This window comes from Eucyclogobius newberryi, unplaced genomic scaffold (assembly GCF_026437365.1).
Source record: "Eucyclogobius newberryi isolate DKJ021-1_F unplaced genomic scaffold, fEucNew1.0.hap1 SCAF_15, whole genome shotgun sequence".
NCBI lineage: Eukaryota > Metazoa > Chordata > Actinopteri > Gobiiformes > Gobiidae > Eucyclogobius > Eucyclogobius newberryi.
This window is the reverse complement of record NW_027315779.1, coordinates 37,529,624-37,549,433: the sequence shown is the minus strand read 5'-3', so window position 1 is coordinate 37,549,433 and position 19,810 is coordinate 37,529,624. Positions and strand designations below refer to the sequence as shown.

The window sequence follows — 19,810 nt, the reverse complement described above, 5'->3', positions numbered from 1 at the left end:
GGGAGGGGGAAGTCTGGGAGTCCCTGCTCAGACTGCTGCCCCCGCGACCCGGCCCCGGATAAAGCGGCAGAAGATGGATGGATGGATCTTATCTTATCTTACAGGATGCTAGTTCTAAGGAGGACAAAACTTTGAATAGAATTGACTGTGTGTTGAGGAGTAGCATCAGAAGGAACTCGCTTACCACCAGTTTATTAGTTTAAGAGTTGCTCAAATATATATCTGTCGTTAACCTAATGATAATAAAGTATCAGACGACAAAGTGAATCTCGTTGGACTAAATGTAATGATCTATTATGCACACATACTATCCAAAAATGAATTAGCGTAGCATTTACCTATATCCACACTAGTTTGATGACTCCTGGTCAGAAAGTCCTCTCCCCTCCGAGCGTCAAAACCACTCAGAATAGAATTCTGAATTGCCCGGATCGCAGAGACCTTTTTAAGTTTGAATGTTTTTAAGTCGTCATAATAGATCATCACCAAACTCCTTCGGACCATTTCTGCCTCAATTCACGATCATTATAACTGCATGTTGGGACAAGCTTGCTTTGTTTATCTCACCTACAGCATGTAATGCCCTCTGCAGCCAGTAGATGGAGCCAGATGCAGTATGAAACACGAGCGTGACAGGAAGTCATTTTGTTTTTCTGCAAACAATTTAAACATGAGATGCCAAAGTAAAAGTACTCGAGAGCAGGTTTAAACTTCAATAACTAAACAAATAATGCATAATAACTGTCCTATAAAGCTTTTATTCAGGAAAAGTGCTTCAAACCTGTCCAAAAAGTAAAAACTATGAAAAATGCTGCTCTTCACTTTATACCAGGGCTTGTATAAAGTTAGACTGACATTAAATCAGTTGTACGAGATCTGCTTGTGTTGAGTACGTAGGGTCCACATCACCATTAACACCTTTACGTACAGAGCGTTTCACCAAATCCTTTAGGATTTCATTTACCTTCTGGATGTTTAGGTTTAATGTTCTGACCAATCGTATAGCAACGTGAAAGAGACATTTTTTTAGTCCTACATATTTTTATGTAGGATATAATATAGTTTTCTGGTTTCCGTTCCTCTATCATTTAGAATTTCTATAGAATAACATGCTTTATTCATCCCCTGGGAGGCAATTGTTAAAAGATATCGAGCTTCTCTCTCCTCACATTAACAGTTCAGTGCTTCACTCGTTTATTCTGTAAAAACCTCCATTTACCAGCATAAAAGTCTAAATATAGCCGAACTTCCAGTTCTATTTTTACTTGTTCACTAATGTTTGTGGTGCATGATGAAATAAAACCGAAATGTAATTGTCAAACTGTTGTGGTTCGCTATATTTTTGATACATTATCATTCGACATGATGTTAGATATGTTTAGTAGCAGTTGTTAGCCCTTATGCTAATTCTGGCTCTGATTGCTACATCAGTTATTCATCAAAACACTTCTACACGTGTTGTTTTCTATCGAGGCTCTGGTGTTACTCTCGTGTGGTCAAGTGGTTTCAGTTTGTGATGTTTGGAGGCTAACGCTAATGCTAACTGTCCCATAGAAAATACATCAGCGCTAACTGCTGCAGGGGTTCTTTACAAACTCTGGAAGGGTCTACTTTACTTTTATTGATCAAAAATGTACCTTGAAATACATGCATTTTCACTGTAAACAGGCTCGTAAATTGAATTGAATTGATTAAGAACCTTTTGACAAATCGCTGTTCCAAAAAGACAACTAGGCTTAATAAATAGTTATTTTTAATTTGTGTTCTTACTTGTATTCTGTTTAACATCTTGTGCACCATTTTGGCTGATTGACCGATTACATTTCAATAATTATGACAAAGCGTAAAATTGTGATGTTTCTTCTAACCATGAGATATCCCGATTTGCATCTGCCCTTTTACTGTGAAGTAACCACTGGAATTCACGAATGTGTGTGATTTGATTTAATCACAAGATTAAAAGCAGTAAAATATTTACCTCGAAAGGTCAACAGAGAATGTCACATTGTTTTGATTATCTTTGGTGTTAAATAAAATCCCATCAGCTTTGTATTCATGTCTTGACTGATTTGACCTTTGAAAAAAAGTCTTGTGTCTTCTGTTTTTCACTGAGAAGAAAGATCATTAGAAGATCCAGCCCATGTTCTATAATATTATATAATATAATGCTCTTACTGTCATTTTAAACCGTCTTATATAGAGGGCTATAGAGCACATTAGCCTGATCCAGTTGCAGCCACCAGAGGGCGCAAGAACATAATATGTGTGTATAAGTCTACTTGTCATATTACTACACTAAAAAGTGTATTAAGAACACAAATTTTGTGTTTTTTTATGAAATTAATTTGAAAAGTATTGAACCTAATAATGACAACCCAAATTCTATGAAACCGGTTTGTATCTTAATTGTTCCTTTTTTATTATATTTTACACAAGAAAAAAAACTGTAGTTATTAAGAGTTATGTTATATGTTATGTTATTTTTGGTGAACCACGGCAGATGAACAGAAAAAATCAGAGATCTAAGCAAACAAACTGATCAAACAAAAAAACTGTATAATCGGAATGAAAGTTTTTTTTTTTTAATAATTGAACTGAATCCATTTATTATGCGACACGCACCAACGTTTACAATCTTAGATCCAATAACATTTTTACTCTTGAATTTTTACAAAAAATCTCAGTTAAATTGGGTTAGGGTTAAACTAAATAAGAATTCCAAGATCCCCTTCGTAATTCTTTTTGGATTTAAAATGTCAAGAAAATGAAGCAAACTATTCAAACCTGGTTGTGTCCCTTTTCAGATTTACGTATGTGCATACAAATAAAATGTACAAATATTGTTTGATTCTTTTTATATGAAAACAGTACATACAGTTTGTGTTTGTCTCACAGTAAAATCCAGCGAACAAACACATTCGCTTGTACGCGATCACGATCATTATAATCCTGTAGTATTACTTACAATTCCTTCATTATTCATTTTTAAACTTCCTATAATCTGTCATCTGTCCTTTTCCTCTGTATCTACCTGCGTTGTATCAATGAAATTTCCCCATGCGTGGACAATAAAGGATTATCTTATCTTATTATTCTACAGTAAAGGGAGTTGTAAATGAATGGCTCTATTTTATTTTCTATTACGGATGTCATCAAACGCGTACTTCCTGTGTGCTTTATTCTGACGGAATGACCGGAAGCCGCGCCTCCTCCCGTGCCTGAGCGCCGTGGTCTTGACACTGGTGCTGCTGCTGCCGCTGCTGAATCCCGCTCCCTCCGTCTGCGGATGACCGAAGCCCGCAGAACCCCCAGCGAAGCCCCGCGGAAAATGCCTCGTAGCCGCTCGTGAAGGCCTCTCAAGTGTCCCGCGGGGGAAACGTAGCAGGGATCCGGGCTGGTGTGCGCACATCCCTCGCCAGGATGTGGAAAGTTTTGGCTAGCGGTGCCGTAGTTTTTCCCGGTCTGTTCCTCGCGTTTCGGAGGATCCTGCCGCGCGTGTTCAGCCGCTGGAGCGATGCCGACGTGGTGCTGGTCAGCGAGAGGTAAAGCGCCATATCAGTCCTTTCCCGTTTTTTCACCTTTTCATAACAGGACCTTGGGATTTGCACCATGTGGTTTATTCTGCGGTGTCGCAGTTGCATTTTGGGCTGAAGCTAGTTTGTGGCTAGTTGTTTGGATAGCCTCACCGTTAGCCGCGTGAGCTAGTGCGTTATACTGTCCATTCAACACTGCGCCTTTTTGCGGCGCGGATGTGTGTTTTTGCAGACTTCTACTCAGATAATACCGGTGTAATAAGCCGCACCGCGACGAAATCGGCTTCGATCATCGGCAAGTTCTGCGAGGAACCGGACAGGAACCGTCAGTAGAACACAAACACACTCAGGGTTCTGGTGCCTAGGGTTCTGGTGCTCTGGGTTCTGGTGCTCAGGGTTCTGGTGCTCAGGGTTCTGGAGCTCTGGGTTCTGGTGCTCAGGGTTCTGGTGCTCTGGGTTCTGGTGCTCAGGGTTCTGGTGCTCAGGGTTCTGGTGCTCAGGGTTCTGGTGCTCTGGGTTCTGGTGCTCTGGGTTCTGGTGCTCAGGGTTCTGGTGCTCAGGGTTCTGGTGCTCTGGGTTCTGGTGCTCTGGGTTCCGGTACTCAGGGTTCTGGTGCTCAGGGTTCTGGTGCTCAGGGTTCTGGTGCTCAGGGTTCTGGTGCTCTGGGTTCCGGTCATCGGCAAGTTCTGCGAGGAACCGGACAGGAACCGTCAGTAGAACACAAACACACTCAGGGTTCTGGTGCCTAGGGTTCTGGTGCTCTGGGTTCTGGAGCTCTGGGTTCTGGTGCTCAGGGTTCTGGTGCTCTGGGTTCTGGTGCTCAGGGTTCTGGTGCTCAGGGTTCTGGTGCTCAGGGTTCTGGTGCTCAGGGTTCTGGTGCTCTGGGTTCTGGTGCTCTGGGTTCTGGTGCTCAGGGTTCTGGTGCTCTGGGTTCTGGTGCTCAGGGTTCCGGTGCTCAGGGTTCTGGTGCTCAGGGTTCTGGTGCTCTGGGTTCTGGTGCTCTGGGTTCTGGTGCTCAGGGTTCTGGTGCTCAGGGTTCTGGTGCTCTGGGTTCCGGTGCTCAGGGTTCTGGTGCTCAGGGTTCTGGTGCTCAGGGTTCTGGTGCTCAGGGTTCTGGTGCTCAGGGTTCCGGTGCTCTGGGTTCCGGTGCTCAGGGTTCTGGTGCTCTGGGTTCTGGTGCTCTGGGTTCTGGTGCTCAGGGTTCTGGTGCTCTGGGTTCTGGTGCTCAGGGTTCTGGTGCTCAGGGTTCTGGTGCTCTGGGTTCCGGTGCTCAGGGTTCTGGTGCTCAGGGTTCTGGTGCTCAGGGTTCCGGTGCTCTGGGTTCCGGTGCTCAGGGTTCTGGTGCTCTGGGTTCTGGTGCTCAGGGTTCTGGTGCTCTGGGTTCTGGTGCTCAGGGTTCTGGTGCTCAGGGTTCTGGTGCTCTGGGTTCCGGTGCTCAGGGTTCCGGTGCTCAGGGTTCCGGTGCTCTGGGTTCCGGTGCTCTGGGTTCCGGTGCTCAGGGTTCTGGTGCTCAGGGTTCTGGTGCTCAGGGTTCTGGTGCTCTGGGTTCCGGTGCTCAGGGTTCCGGTGCTCTGGGTTCCGGTGCTCAGGGTTCCGGTGCTCAGGGTTCCGGTGCTCAGGGTTCTGGTGCTCTGGGTTCCGGTGCTCAGGGTTCTGGTGCTCAGGGTTCTGGTGCTCAGGGTTCTGGTGCTCTGGGTTCCGGTGCTCAGGGTTCCGGTGCTCTGGGTTCTGGTGCTCAGGGTTCTGGTGCTCTGGGTTCCGGTGCTCAGGGTTCTGGTGCTCAGGTGCTGGACGAGGCTCTGAGCGATGCAGTGACGTGCGCTTTGCACAACTCCTTTGGTTTGTTCCATTTAAGAAGAAAAGCCGTCATATGGAGCACGTGACTCGTCTTCTCATCCGCCCCTGAGGACACCAAGTTGCCCGGGGAACTAACTGTCACCACAAGAACCGTTCAAGAATGATAATAACATGGGAATAGTTTATAAAGCTGCAACGATCGACTATTCGACTAAGAACATAGTTGTAGTCGTGTTTTGATGATTGTTCTCTGTCTAAAACATATGGAAAGATTTTTTTATCAATAATAAGATAAACATTCTGTATCTTGAAGGCTTCAGTCGTCATTTCAACCTTTACTCGGTTGATAATCGAGTAGAGATAATTGTTAAACTTGTCGACCTCTAAAATAATCGTTAATTGCGGCCCTGATTCTTGGCCTTTTGTTTGAAAATCTGGAACTCACGCAATCATTTCAAAATTACATAATTAACTTGTTATCGAGTTAAAATGAGACAATCCCAAGAAGCCACGATTCATACCCTCCAGCTTCAAAGAAAAGAACGTGCTAAATCCATATCTGGGGCTTCTGTGTCGATATATCGCCGTGAGTTCTGTGGTACATTTCGCCAAACGATGTCACGTTTGCAGATTGTTGTGTGCATTAAACGGGACGTGCATGTAAGGGTTCAACGTCAAAATACTGTCCTAAACACCTATTAGTTCCTAAACTGTGCCATATCGTGGCGTGACATCATCTGCAGGATATCGAGGAGCGTTTGTATCGCCAGACGATAGTAATCGGAGCATTGTGAAGACATGTCACGTGTTTTTGTTCTGAGGTGAGTTTAAATACTTTATACTTTGTGGACACAGTAATTAGAGATATTAAACTAGGACAAAACCTCTGACTTGGGTGATTTAAAGGGACTTTTAACCACGTTATAATTGCTTTCTCTTCTCATTTACCCTCTTACTGTAGTTGTATTTAGAGTGATTCATGCATGTTTGAGTAATGGTTATTCTCCTGCATCTCCCTGTTTTCACTGACCCCTGACACGCCCTGACACGCCCTGACACGCGCCGACTGCTCAGTGTTTAAGTTGTTCAGCTGTAGAAAAAGATTCAGTTGCAGATCTCCAATTATTCTCTTTTCTATCGGTGAAACAGCTCAGATTCTGCGGCGATGCCATTTGCAGCGCTTTACCATAAATGAGCAGGTGCAAAGCAGCGCTGCAGTTTTCAACGCTGCACCTGTTTCTTTTATCAATATTCATCAATTAATATTGTGATATCAAATGCTTACAATATGAAATAATGAATTATGTTGAAGACAAAGACATAATAAGTCTTGTTTAAGCAGCAGATATGACTGTGGGACTATGTCCTGATCTGAAATGTATTTTAGGTAAAAGATCAACATATTAACATAAAACAGAACTTGCTAAAACTGCATCATTAGAAAATTGAAACACTAATTAACACTAGATGTTTTATATGTTTTCATTCTACGAGACGTGGGGCTCAGTATTCACACAATGTACCAACGTTTCTAAGACGAATATCGTCTCTAGGGCCGTAGTCGTAGCGGTTTGCAGAGGCTATCGCTACATGCTAGAAGTATGCAGCGGTTTGCAGAGGCTAACGCTACATGCTAGAAGTATGCAGCGGTTTGCAGAGGCTATCGCTACATGCTAGAAGTATGCAGCGGTTTGCAGAGGCTAACGCTACATGCTAGAAGTATGCAGCGGTTTGCAGAGGCTAACGCTACATGCTAGACGTATGCAGCGGTTTGCAGAGGCTAACGCTACATGCTAGAAGTATGCAGCGGTTTGCAGAGGCTAACGCTACATGCTAGACGTATGCAGCGGTTTGCAGAGGCTATCGCTACATGCTAGAAGTATGCAGCGGTTTGCAGAGGCTAACGCTACATGCTAGAAGTATGCAGCGGTTTGCAGAGGCTAACGCTACATGCTAGACGTATGCAGCGGTTTGCAGAGGCTAACGCTACATGCTAGAAGTATGCAGCGGTTTGCAGAGGCTATCGCTACATGCTAGAAGTATTTTTAGAGCTTGGTAAAGTTAGTTGATGAAACCATGTGTCCCGTTGGATCCTTGAGCGCTCGTGTTAAATGTTGGTGACCTTTGACAGAAATTGATTGGAGACGCGGCGAGAGGAGGTCTCACTCTGCGAACAAGGTCACAATGTGTCTTTTGTCGTTCAGCAGTTTAACGTTTATCTTCTTCTTATCTTCCTGAGTTCAATCTTTGTCCCTCTCTCACTGTGAGACCTACGACCCACGTTGTGTGCTCCATGTTCCCTAGGATCAGTCTTCTTTCATTCCAGACAGCGAAACATTTTAACCTTATCGTATTATAATAGGGTTAGTTATTCTTAATACACCAGTTCAGTATATTTCATATCAAATAGTCTCATGATGGTTTCAGAATGAACTGAAATATTTGATTGATCTGAGGTAGAATATAGGCCTAAAGCTGACATGAGCAATACTTCACTGAATGCAGCGATGTGATTGGCTGATTAGTGTTACACGCAAAGACTGTTTTTGCACTTCCTTGTTATTTAGTCAGAATAAAAGAGACATCAGATTAAGAATAATTTGAAAGTTTCGTGTTAGAGATTCTGGTCCGCCTATTACTGACCCGGGCTCTAGGATGAACACTGATCCCAATCATACTCTTTTATCCGCAAATCTAATCACAATACAATAAAAGGATGGATATGTTTCTAAAATGGTTTCTTTTGCTACAGTGCTATAGTGTATACTCTAACATCACATGAACGCAGCTTAATGCACACGGCTCTTCCGGGCTGTTACTTGTGACTTGGTTATTCTAATAATAGCTCTGAGGACTTCTTTGCATAAGGAAGTAGCATTAATCGAAGCATCCGCTTATAATGGCTCCATCTGTTCGATTACCTCCTTTACTCTGTGTTCACCAACGCTACAATCACATGACGTGATCATTTCAGATGGAAGGGGCCGGAATAAAGCAATGTTTCACTCACACTTTTTGAAATAAATATCCACAAGCACAAAACCTTTCCATTATTTTTTATGAATTGGGTCGACAAATTTGCCATTTTAATCTTCATTTGTGCCGACAAACGTGAGGCTTTGTCCACGTAACTGGATTTGGCCCAGTACTTACACATGTATACTTACACATGTATACTTACACATGTATACTTACACATGTACACTTACACATGTACACTTACACATGTACACTTACACCTGTATACTTACACCTGTATACTTACACATATGTAAGTATACATGTATACTTACACATGTATACTTACACATGTATACTTACACATGTATACTTACACATGTATACTTACTAGGGCTGGGTAAAAAAATCGATTTAATCGATTTTGGATTGATTTTTTGCAATATCGATTCATACGGCATGAGATCGATTTTTCCCCATCAAGTCTTGTGCAGGCGCAGCAGTGGCGCGTTTACGTCCGCTTGTCAAGCGTGCAAGACGCAGGTCAAACTGGGCTCAGCGAGCCGTCCCAACTCAAGTCTGACTTCTGGAACCATTTCGGATTTAAAACAAAGAGCCAGATAAAACCAAAGTGGTTTGCAAAATCTGCGAAGCGGAGGTCAGTTATTGTGGAAATACTAGAAACCTCAGAAACCACTTGACCAGGTATCACACTACGCTAACGTTAGCTTCCGACAACAAGCTGTCCGGCAAAACAAATGAAACTGAGGGAATCACTAACATTACCAGCCGATTCTCCGCGGATCATAAAGATAACAGAGGCCGTCGCAACTTTTGCCTGCAAAGATTTACGCACCCGTACTCCTGACGAGCCACACCGCTAATAATAAGGTCGTGGCTGCAGAGCCGCGGCGCGGTCAAATGGCCCAGCAGTTTCAGGAACCGCGGCACTGCCATATAGTCTCATGGCTAACCCTGACCCTAACCCTAACCTTAACCCTAACCTTAACCCGGCGCGGTCTAAAACAGCGCGGTCAAATAGCGCAGCAGTTTCAGGAGCCGCGGCACAAAATAACATAGCAGTTTCGGCCGCGCGGCGCGGCTCTGTGGACACTCCCTAATAATATAGCTAATATGTTGACGGGGGCCACAGGAGTGGGGGGCCATACAGGGGTGGGGGGCCATACAGGGGTGGGGGTCCATACAGGAGTGGGGGGCCATACAGGGGTGGGGGGGATACAGGGGTGGGTGGCCATACAGGGGTGGGGGGCCATACAGGAGTGGGGGGCCATACAGGGGTGGGGGCCCATACAGGAGTGGGGGGCCGTACAGGGGTGGGGGGCTGACCAGCAAAGACCCAGCAGTCGTGACGGACAACGCTACAAATAATGGTTGGTGCAGTGGAGATAAAGCAGCTGATGCACGTCACACTGAACTGAGCCTCACAAACAGCTCTAAAAACTACTTTGTTTCAAAATTGTACTTTTTGAGACAGTTTTGTTACAGCTGAAGTTTAAACTGTCCAATTTACAAGTTTGCACTTAAAACCTGTTAAGAAAAAAATAAAGTACATTTGTATTTTGTAACACAGTTGAGCCATTTTCATTATTTAAGAGCAGATTGAATTGAATCGAATCGTGATTAATCGATTCAGGATGTTATGAATCGAAATCAAATCGATTTTGGGAAATTGGCCATGATACCCAGCCCTAATACTTACACATGTATACTTACACACGTATACTTACACACGTATACTTACACATGTATACTTACACACGTATACTTACACATATACTTACACATGTATACTTACACATGTATACTTACACATGTATACTTACACACGTATACTTACACACGTATACTTACACATATACTTACACATGTATACTTACACATGTATACTTACACACGTATACTTACACACGTATACTTACACATATACTTACACACGTATACTTACACACGTATACTTACACATATACTTACACATGTATACTTACACATGTATACTTACACACGTATACTTACACACGTATACTTACACATATACTTACACATGTATACTTACACACGTATACTTACACATATACTTACACATGTATACTTACACATGTATACTTACACACGTATACTTACACACGTATACTTACACATATACTTACACACGTATACTTACACACGTATACTTACACATATACTTACACACGTATACTTACACACGTATATAGTAGAAAAAGCTTCAGTTGTAGTCATCTGGACTCAGTTTGAAAAAATATATTATATTTTATAATATTATATATTATATTTTATAATATTATATATTATATTTTTTCAAACTGAGTCCAGATGACTACAACTGAAGCTTTTTCTACTATGGAACACGCCTGGACGAATGAGGGATTACACCGACTTACACACATATACTTACACATGTATACTTACACACGTATACTTACACATATACTTACACATGTATACTTACACACGTATACTTACACACGTATACTTACACATATACTTACACATGTATACTTACACATGTATACTTACACACGTATACTTACACACGTATACTTACACATATACTTACACATGTATACTTACACATGTATACTTACACACGTATACTTACACACGTATACTTACACATATACTTACACATGTATACTTACACATGTATACTTACACACGTATACTTACACATATACTTACACATATACTTACACATGTATACTTACACACGTATACTTACACATATACTTACACATATACTTACACATGTATACTTACACACGTATACTTACACATATACTTACACATATACTTACACATGTATACTTACACACGTATACTTACACACATACTTACACACATACTTACACATGTATACTTACACACATACTTACACACATACTTACACATGTATACTTACACACATACTTACATACATACATACATATGTATACTTACACACATACTTACACACATACTATTACAATTTAAAGCAACGACATCCCAAGTGTTTTATATTTAGATTAATTTTGTGGCATTATTTTCATATTTTGCATAAGCGTTTGCATTGAGACACGTGCCACAGAAGTGTGGAGCGTCCGCCTCATTTGGAGAGTCTGAAACATGTTGTCCGCTCGCTGTCCACTATGATCTTTAAGTATTTGAGCCTCACACAGATATAATAGGCTGTTCAGGATCTGGGATTGGATGATGTGATAATCTCAGACTGTGGGCGAGGGCCTATGTAAAGACATCTCATATTCATCTTGTGGCCTAAAGTCCTTTTAACTGACAACATTCACACCATTGGAGTTGAATAACGGCACTTTCTGAGTCTATTGTGAGAACATAATTTCACTTTTGTTTATTTAGTGTCAGAAAAGATTTTGAACTTTGTGCCAGTCTTTGTTTCATGTGGATAGGCCCAGTAATTTCAGAGATATGAATCATAAACCAGGTCATACTCTACCACAGAATACTGACCTGTCTCAGGCTCAGTTTGAAACTATAAAGACTCTAAGCCTCGTCTGCTCCAGAGAAACTCAAGTACTCAATGAAAATACATTAATGAATGAATTATCTTCTTAAACGCTGATGCAATAAAAGGCACTTTCGCTTTACATTAGCCCAAGCACAACTCAACTCATCCTCTGAACATCGTTTCATCTGCTTTTCACTGTCGCCCTCCAACGGCTGTTGTGATTTTGGGTGTTGAAAAAAATATTACAAACAGCTTTATCTAAACTGCTAGTGAACATTAATCCTGCTTATGATACAACCAGTTTAACTTGAACAGAGACAGTTTCTGCATCTGTCCCATGGATCATGTTTGCGTGGAGCAGCGCTGCTGCTGCTGCTGCTGCTGCTGCTGCTGCTGCTGGTGCTGCTGCTCCTGCTGCTGCTGCTGGTGCTGCTGCTCCTGCTGCTGCTGCTGCTGCTGCTGCTGCTGCTGCTACTGCTGCTGCTGCTGCTCCTGCTGGTGCTGCTGCTGCTACTGCTGCTGCTGCTGCTGCTGCTACTGCTGCTACTGCTGGTGCTGCTGCTCCTGCTGGTGCTACTGCTGTTCCTGCTGGTGCTGCTGCTCCTGCTGCTGCTGCTGCTCCTGCTGGTGCTGCTGCTGCTGCTGCTGCTGCTGCTACTGCTGGTGCTGCTGCTCCTGCTGCTGCTACTGCTGCTGCTGCTGCTGCTGCTCCTGCTCCTGCTGGTGCTGCTGCTCCTGCTGCTGCTGCTGCTACTGCTGGTACTGCTGCTGCTGCTGCTACTGCTGCTGCTGCTCCTGCTGCTGCTGTTCCTGCTGGTGCTGCTGCTCCTGCTGCTGCTACTGCTGGTACTGCTGCTGCTGCTGCTGCTGCTGCTACTGCTGCTGCTGCTGTTCCTGCTGCTGCTCCTGCTGCTGATGTTCCTGCTGGTGCTGCTGCTGCTGCTACTGCTGGTACTGCTGCTGCTGCTGCTGCTACTGCTGCTGCTGCTGTTCCTGCTGCTGCTCCTGCTGCTGCTCCTGCTGCTGCTGTTCCTGCTGGTGCTGCTGCTGCTGCTGCTGCTGCTCCTGCTGCTGCTGTTCCTGCTGCTGCTGCTACTGCTGGTACTGCTGCTGCTGCTGCTGCTGCTACTGCTGCTGCTGCTGCTGCTGTTCCTGCTGCTGCTGGTGCTGCTGCTGCTGCTGCTGCTGCTGCTGCTCCTGCTGCTGCTGCTGCTACTGCTGCTGCTGCTGCTACTGCTGCTGCTGTTCCTGCTGGTGCTGCTCCTGCTGCTGCTGGTGCTGCTGCTGCTGCTGCTGCTGCTGCTGCTGCTGCTGCTACTGCTGCTGCTCCTGCTGCTGCTGCTGCTGCTGCTGCTCCTGCTGCTGCTGCTGCTGCTGCTGTTCCTGCTGGTGCTGCTCCTGCTCCTGCTGCTTGTTAAAGCATGTTGGAGCCACGGAGATACAAAACGCTGACCGGATCAGTGGGAGTCATGGACTGGATTAGGCAGGTGAAGCACGAGAGAAAATGTGGGCTGGATTTCTACAAAAACAGTAATTTCTTTAATATAGACCCTCGTTTTTTACGATCAGTGATTACCGCTGGATCCTTTGATTGACAGGGTTGTTGGGGGCAGGGCACTCTGCTTATTCAATGGGAGGGGAAATGCTGGACTGGATGTAGTAACGCTAACAATGATCTCACCGGGGGCTGCTGTACACACTGCCTATTGGTTTGCAGCATCTCCCATGTTTTCGGTTCACTCCAGTGCTCATTTGAACACTCTTAAATCCAGGCTATTGCTAATCCTCTGCTGAGCTCCACTTAGCATAGGCTGCTGCTCAGTGCTAGCTTGTTAGCCCAGCAAAAGCAAAAGTACTCAGCCACTGGAATATCGCTCCCACTAATTTACTAAAGCTCACTGAATGGAACGTGTACTTAGAAGCCTCATTGCCTCGGGGCCAGTACATGGAGGAATACAGTGCTTCAGATATGACTTTAGAGAGGTCAACTGTCAGGGTTAGCAAGGAGTGCATCTGAGATGTGCCCTCAGTCCCGTTCAAACAAGCAGAGGGATCTTTTTTATATACATGTTATAGTTCATAGTAAGAAACACGTAACAAATAAGGAGTTTCAGCTTAAAATAACACATTTTGTTTTTTTTAAATAACTAGTGCACTCAAAATTTCCCTCAACTCAATTCAATTTGCCCTGCATCTTGAAAAGTAGTGTCCAGCGATGGTCACTAGACTAGTCTATATAGTCCACAATGCATTGGGTGAGTTGTTAAAACCATAGCGACAGGTCTTTAACTGGACACAACAGACTAAATGAAGCAGAAGAACTGTTTAAATGCACTATTGAACCTGCAAATATGAACATAATTAAGGAAACTTACTAGCATTAATCTTCGCTTGAGTCACCATCACAGGCAAAAAGTCGAATAATCCTGTCCATTTGTTGTTGAGAGATCCATGACTTGAGTAATGATTAGTCGTTACCAATATTTATGTAATAAATATTTTTTTCTAACCCGTTTTGTTGACTTGTTTTCACCTAAATGCCAGTCATGTGACCTGTGGTGAGGAGAAAGTCCTATCGCTAAATAGTGCAGGACTATGTAGGGAATGAGGGGTCAGGGGACGAGTGGACATTCAGAGGCAGCACATTTGAGCTGTAACTCTGCAGTCATTTTGCAGCATTAGCTCCGTGTGCTGTTCACTTCAGCCTTCAGTGTCGTCGCCCCATAATCGCGTACTTTCTATTTCATTCTCGCGGTCTTCTGTGCTCTTTCACACAACAAGACTCTTCCCAGTCGCATCCGTGAGTTTAAAACACGCCGTTCTCTCTCTGTTGTGCGTTAGTTGCTGCAGGTCCGTGCGGAACAAGCTCCGTGTGAAACGAAAGCGCCACAAGTCGTTCCGAGCGATTCACATGTTTTTAATTAAATATGCAAAGTAAACAAATCATCAATGCAATAGAATGATCAAGCTTTTTTTGTAATCTAATTACTTGATTTACTAAATTAATCGTTGCATTCTTAATCCTGTCAATTTTCAGTTGGGATGGTCCAATATGGATTTGAGCCGATATCTAGATTTCTCTATGTCACAGTCTCAGATATTGCAAAGAAAATATTATTACGATACACCATTTTATGCTATTTTATGCCAAACACAATAACCCGAAAACAGGATAATCCCATTAAACCCTTTTATTGTTTGAAAACAAAACAAAAAACTTGATTCGAAGAAAGTAGCAGATTACTTATTTATGATTGGTCATCGAAGTTACTTAGAAGTTACACTAAAAGTAGGGCTGCAGCTATCGATTATTTTAGCAATCGATGAATCGATTTTTAATCTATTTTTTCTTCGATTAATCGATGAATCGGTTAATTTTTTTGTACATTCCGTAAACCATTTAAAAGCATTTTAAATTGTTTTTTTTTTTAAATAAACGCTATAGTTCATTGTAATAAACAAATAACAAATTGCCTAAAAAAAAAAAAAAAATTCTTAATTTCACATAAGTTTGTCCCCAAAACAGCAACATTTCACTTCACCAGTCCAAGTGTTCTGTTTGAATATAAAGAATATATAAAGAAAATATATAAAGGGCTAATTAACTTGTCACCAGACAGTTATAGTATGAATTAATTTGCGTTTCTGTCACATAATTTAAAATAAGACATTAGTTTGTAAAACATTGTGTGTGGGACAGCGATGCTGGTGTTTGGAGCGGTGGCTCTACATTTTGTCACTTTACGGCGTTGTCTTCGTGTCATCGCGGACTTTCTGTTTCACATCAGATTATTCTAACACGGTCGTGCTCCTCCTGCTGTTTCCATAGAAGTGTTGACCGTTTCAAGGCGCCGCAGACGAGCGTGTGGCATGTTTGAAACGTACGAGTGTGACAGGGAAGCAGAGTGTGGAGCGAGTGTGGAGCGAGTGTGGAGCGAGTGTGGAGCGAGAGTGTGGAGCGAGTGTGGAGCGAGTGTGGAGCGAGTGTGGAGCGAGTGTGGAGCGAGTGTGGAGCGAGTGTGGAGCGAGAGTGTGGAGCGAGTGTGGAGCGAGTGTGGAGCGAGTGTGGAGCGAGTGTGGAGCGAGTGTGGAGCGGGAGTGTGGAGCGGGAGTGTGGAGCGGGAGTGTGGAGCGGGTGTGGAGCGGGAGTGTGGAGCGGGAGTGTGGAGCGGGAGTGTGGAGCGGGAGTGTGGAGCGGGAGTGTGGAGCGGGAGTGTGGAGCGAGTGTGGAGCGAGTGTGGAGCGGGAGTGTGGAGCGGGAGTGTGGAGCGAGTGTGGAGCGAGTGTGGAGCGAGTGTGGAGCGAGTGTGGAGCGGGAGTGTGGAGCGAGTGTGGAGCAAGTGCAAATTTTTCGCCGTCATATATATTTTTAATAGGCAAAAATAGCGCGGTGAACCCGCCCAAAGCGATTCCTCTGCACAAACTCGGGCGCGCTGTACTACAGACCAGGATTATTGCTGTACTTGTACAGCGGAGGAAGCAGCGGAGCATGTGCGCGCGCATTTCCATCGCTTAAGTTTCGTTTTGACAGACATGCCACTTCGCAGTCTTCTCGCTTCTCATTGGCCGAGCGGTGTCCGTGATCTAATGTCGACGAAAGCGGGCATCTGATTGGCCGCTGCGTTCGGTTGCGTTCGGTTGTACTCGGAAATGCCCGCTCTAATTTTGCGCCACAAGTGATATCGAGGTTGGCGGGCGTCAATCTCTCCTCAGTTCGCAATTCAGTCTTTTTAAAGTTGTTTGCAACAAAAGCTGTAATTTTGCACATTAGGGACAATGTCAATGTGGAAGTATCCAAGGGCCCCAAGGGCCCCGCCCCCTTTGGAGTTGTTAGCATCGGGGCAATGTATATATGTTAGTAGTTTATTTTGTAGGCTGTGATTTTATATATTCCATAAGATCTCCTTGTGTCAAATGCTGTAAACAGTATTTATTTTGGATCTAAGAAACATGATTATATTAAATTAAACAGTTTTAAAGATCATAATCTCTGGTTTATAGGAATTCAGTATTTGTGCTCTTCATATCAAATAACAAATAAAAGTACTTTAAATTGTTTTACATGCTAATAACCAGATTTAAAACAACACATTTATCTTGTTCTTATGACGCCGCGATGCCGCGCGTGCTTGTGGGCCCCTGAAATTGCTGGGGGGCCCCTAACTTTTTTAGGTAGGGGGCCCCCTTGGCCCCTAACTTTGAAAATCTATTTCTCAGCCTGTAAATGATAAAGAGACATGTTAATAAAAGTTCATTTTTCATTAATTATGTTATTCTGTTTTCCTTTCCTTGTGACCGTTTCAGAATTAGCCATGACAGGTACCAAATGATCGGTACCTGTCATGTTGACAGGGACATAAAAATAATTATTTCAAGGCTTGGAGTGTGGAGCGAGTGTGGAGCGGGTGTGGAGCGGGTGTGGAGCGGGTGTGGAGCGGGTGTGGAGCGGGTGTGGAGCGGGTGTGGAGCGGGTGTGGAGCGGGTGTGTGGAGCGGGTGTGGAGCGGGTGTGGAGCGGGAGTGTGGAGCGGGTGTGGAGCGGGAGTGTGGAGCGGGAGTGTGGAGCGGGAGTGTGGAGCGAGTGTGGAGCGAGTGTGGAGCGGGAGTGTGGAGCGAGTGTGGAGCGGGAGTGTGGAGCGAGTGTGGAGCGAGTGTGGAGCGAGTGTGGAGCAGGTGTGGAGCGAGTGTGGAGCGGGAGTGTGGAGCGGGAGTGTGGAGCGGGAGTGTGGAGCGGGGGTGTGGAGCGAGTGTGGAGCGGGAGTGTGGAGCGGGAGTGTGGAGCGGGAGTGGAGCGGGTGTGGAGCGGGTGTGGAGCGGGTGTGGAGCGGGAGTGTGGAGCGGGAGTGTGGAGCGGGTGTGGAGCGGGAGTGTGGAGCGGGTGTGGAGCGGGAGTGTGGAGCGAGTGTGGAGCGAGTGTGGAGCGAGTGTGGAGCGAGTGTGGAGCGGGAGTGTGGAGCGGGAGTGTGGAGCGGGTGTGGAGCGAGTGTGGAGCGAGTGTGGAGCGAGTGTGGAGCGAGTGTGGAGCGAGTGTGGAGCGAGTGTGGAGCGGGAGTGTGGAAACAAAAGCGCCACAAGTCGTTCCGTGCGCTCCGCGCGCCACAGATTCACCTGTGTTTAATAAAATATGTAAATTAAACGAAGCATCGAATCAATAAATAATAATCAAAGCTTTTTTGTAATCGAATTATTCGATTAACTCTAAAGCTCAAATCTTATCGTACTACAAAAAAAATTACGTTCGCCACGTGATGAATATTGAGCCCCAAGAAGTATGTTCCAGCTATTATTTATTGAACCATAAGTTGATGTAGCAGTTATTGTTATTGGTTGGCGTGGTAATACCAAGTGATGGCAATATCAGGAAAAAGGAACATGTGAAATACTAAGGGCTCCGAGAAGATCTGGAGAAGGCGTGGAAGGTGAAGGCGAAAGTCGAGATGCACCGATTGCAAAATTCTTGGCTGACACCGATTTCCGGTTTTAAGGAGATCTGACCTGCCAAAACCGTTTTTTCCGATACCGATTTTCTATCTAGCCACTGATTTTCCCACAAACTCCCCAGTATTATATATATATGAAAAAGGTGCATGTTTACAGGACACACGTTTATAATATATAATTTGATTTAGTTTTTCGGAAAAATAGAAAAATAAATAACTATATATAAAAATAATATATATATATATATATATATATATGTATATATATATATGTATATATATATAAGGAGAGTCATCTCTGATTGGCTGCTGCGCCATAGAAAATTTGAACAAATCTGAACTTTTCTGCGGCGAACAATTTTAACGCCTTGAAGCTTATACGCCTGTCAAAGCGTCTAGAGCGGAAAACGCCACAACGCACCCTCCACGCCGCACTCTGGACGCTTTGGCCGCCGCGGTCTGAATGAGTCTTTCTAGCTTTTAGCTGTTTTGCTCTGGGCGCGTTGAGCTGCTACGCACCGCGCATGCCGGTCAGTTTGATCGGCCGAAAACTGGAAATTACGACATGAACCGGCCGGTCAACGATTCGGGCCGATTCGACATAAAAACGTTTTTTTTAATCGGCGGCCGATTGATGGGTGCATCTCTAGGCGAAAGCTCTCGGAGCAGTCGGGGCAGTGACCCCCAAACGGAAGTGGCTACAGCAGATCCCAGGAAAAAACAGCCTTTGTTATCACATTATTTTTATGAATGAATCTCACAGCTTGTTTCAAACCTCTATTAGTTTATTCACAACATTCAACATTTTGTGGCTGCAACTCCTCATTATGCAAATGAGCTAAAAACTGCACCAACTGTCTTACATGCTGTTGTTGTGAGGCATTTGCATGTGTTTACATGTTGGTCTCAATATGGCTTTTCTCACTGACTAGATAATAGTTTGGTCAGAAAAAGTCAACCATTTGGTACGGTTCAATCGAACTTGAGTTCGGAAAAGAGGCAAAATTGGTTTTGTTTCGGCTGGTGTGAAAGCAGTTTGATCTAAAGAACTAGAGAACCGTACCGAGACTTAGGTTTGGAAGTGGTCTCAAGACGCGCGTCAACATATACTTTGAATGTAAACTGGAGGCGTAAACGCGGCGGTATGAACTTGTTTATCTGAAGTAGTATTTTAATGATGGTGCTACCTAAAATATGGGATGAAGTTGGGTTTCAGGGATGGTTAATTTTTTCCCCATGTCACATTAGATGGCGGGCCATTTTGATTTATCATGTTAGTAGTAGTAGAAAAAGCTTCAGTTGTTTCATCTGGACTCAGTTTGAAAAAATAGACGTTTCGACTCTCATCCAAGAGTCATTGTCAATAAAAGAATTTAGGTCAAGAACTCCGATATTAATCCTGTTCTGTGGTAAGACCCACCCATTGGGAGGAGCCTTCCTGAAGTAGAAAGAGTTGTTTGTTTCAGCAGAAACTCCCCCCTTGTATCTACCGAGCCTATTCAGAATCTTAATGGGCTATTAGAATCCTCTTTGTCTTTGTGAGACCCTGGCTCAACCACCCTGAGTACCTGATTAGCATCTAAA

At 44.2% G+C, this 19,810-nt stretch overlaps 1 protein-coding gene across 1 annotated transcript in view; it reads left to right on the top strand.

Annotated features, from left to right (window-relative positions):
• The first annotated feature begins 3,225 nt into the window (after nt 1-3,225).
• Nucleotides 3,226-19,810, top strand: part of LOC140361281 (ceramide synthase-like) — an 86,183-nt gene continuing 69,598 nt past the window's right edge. Inside the window, exon 1 of the mRNA XM_072447042.1 lies at nt 3,226-3,542. Within this exon, the coding sequence (XP_072303143.1) occupies nt 3,421-3,542 (122 nt within the window). The 5' untranslated portion in view covers nt 3,226-3,420. The remainder of the gene's footprint in view (nt 3,543-19,810) is intronic.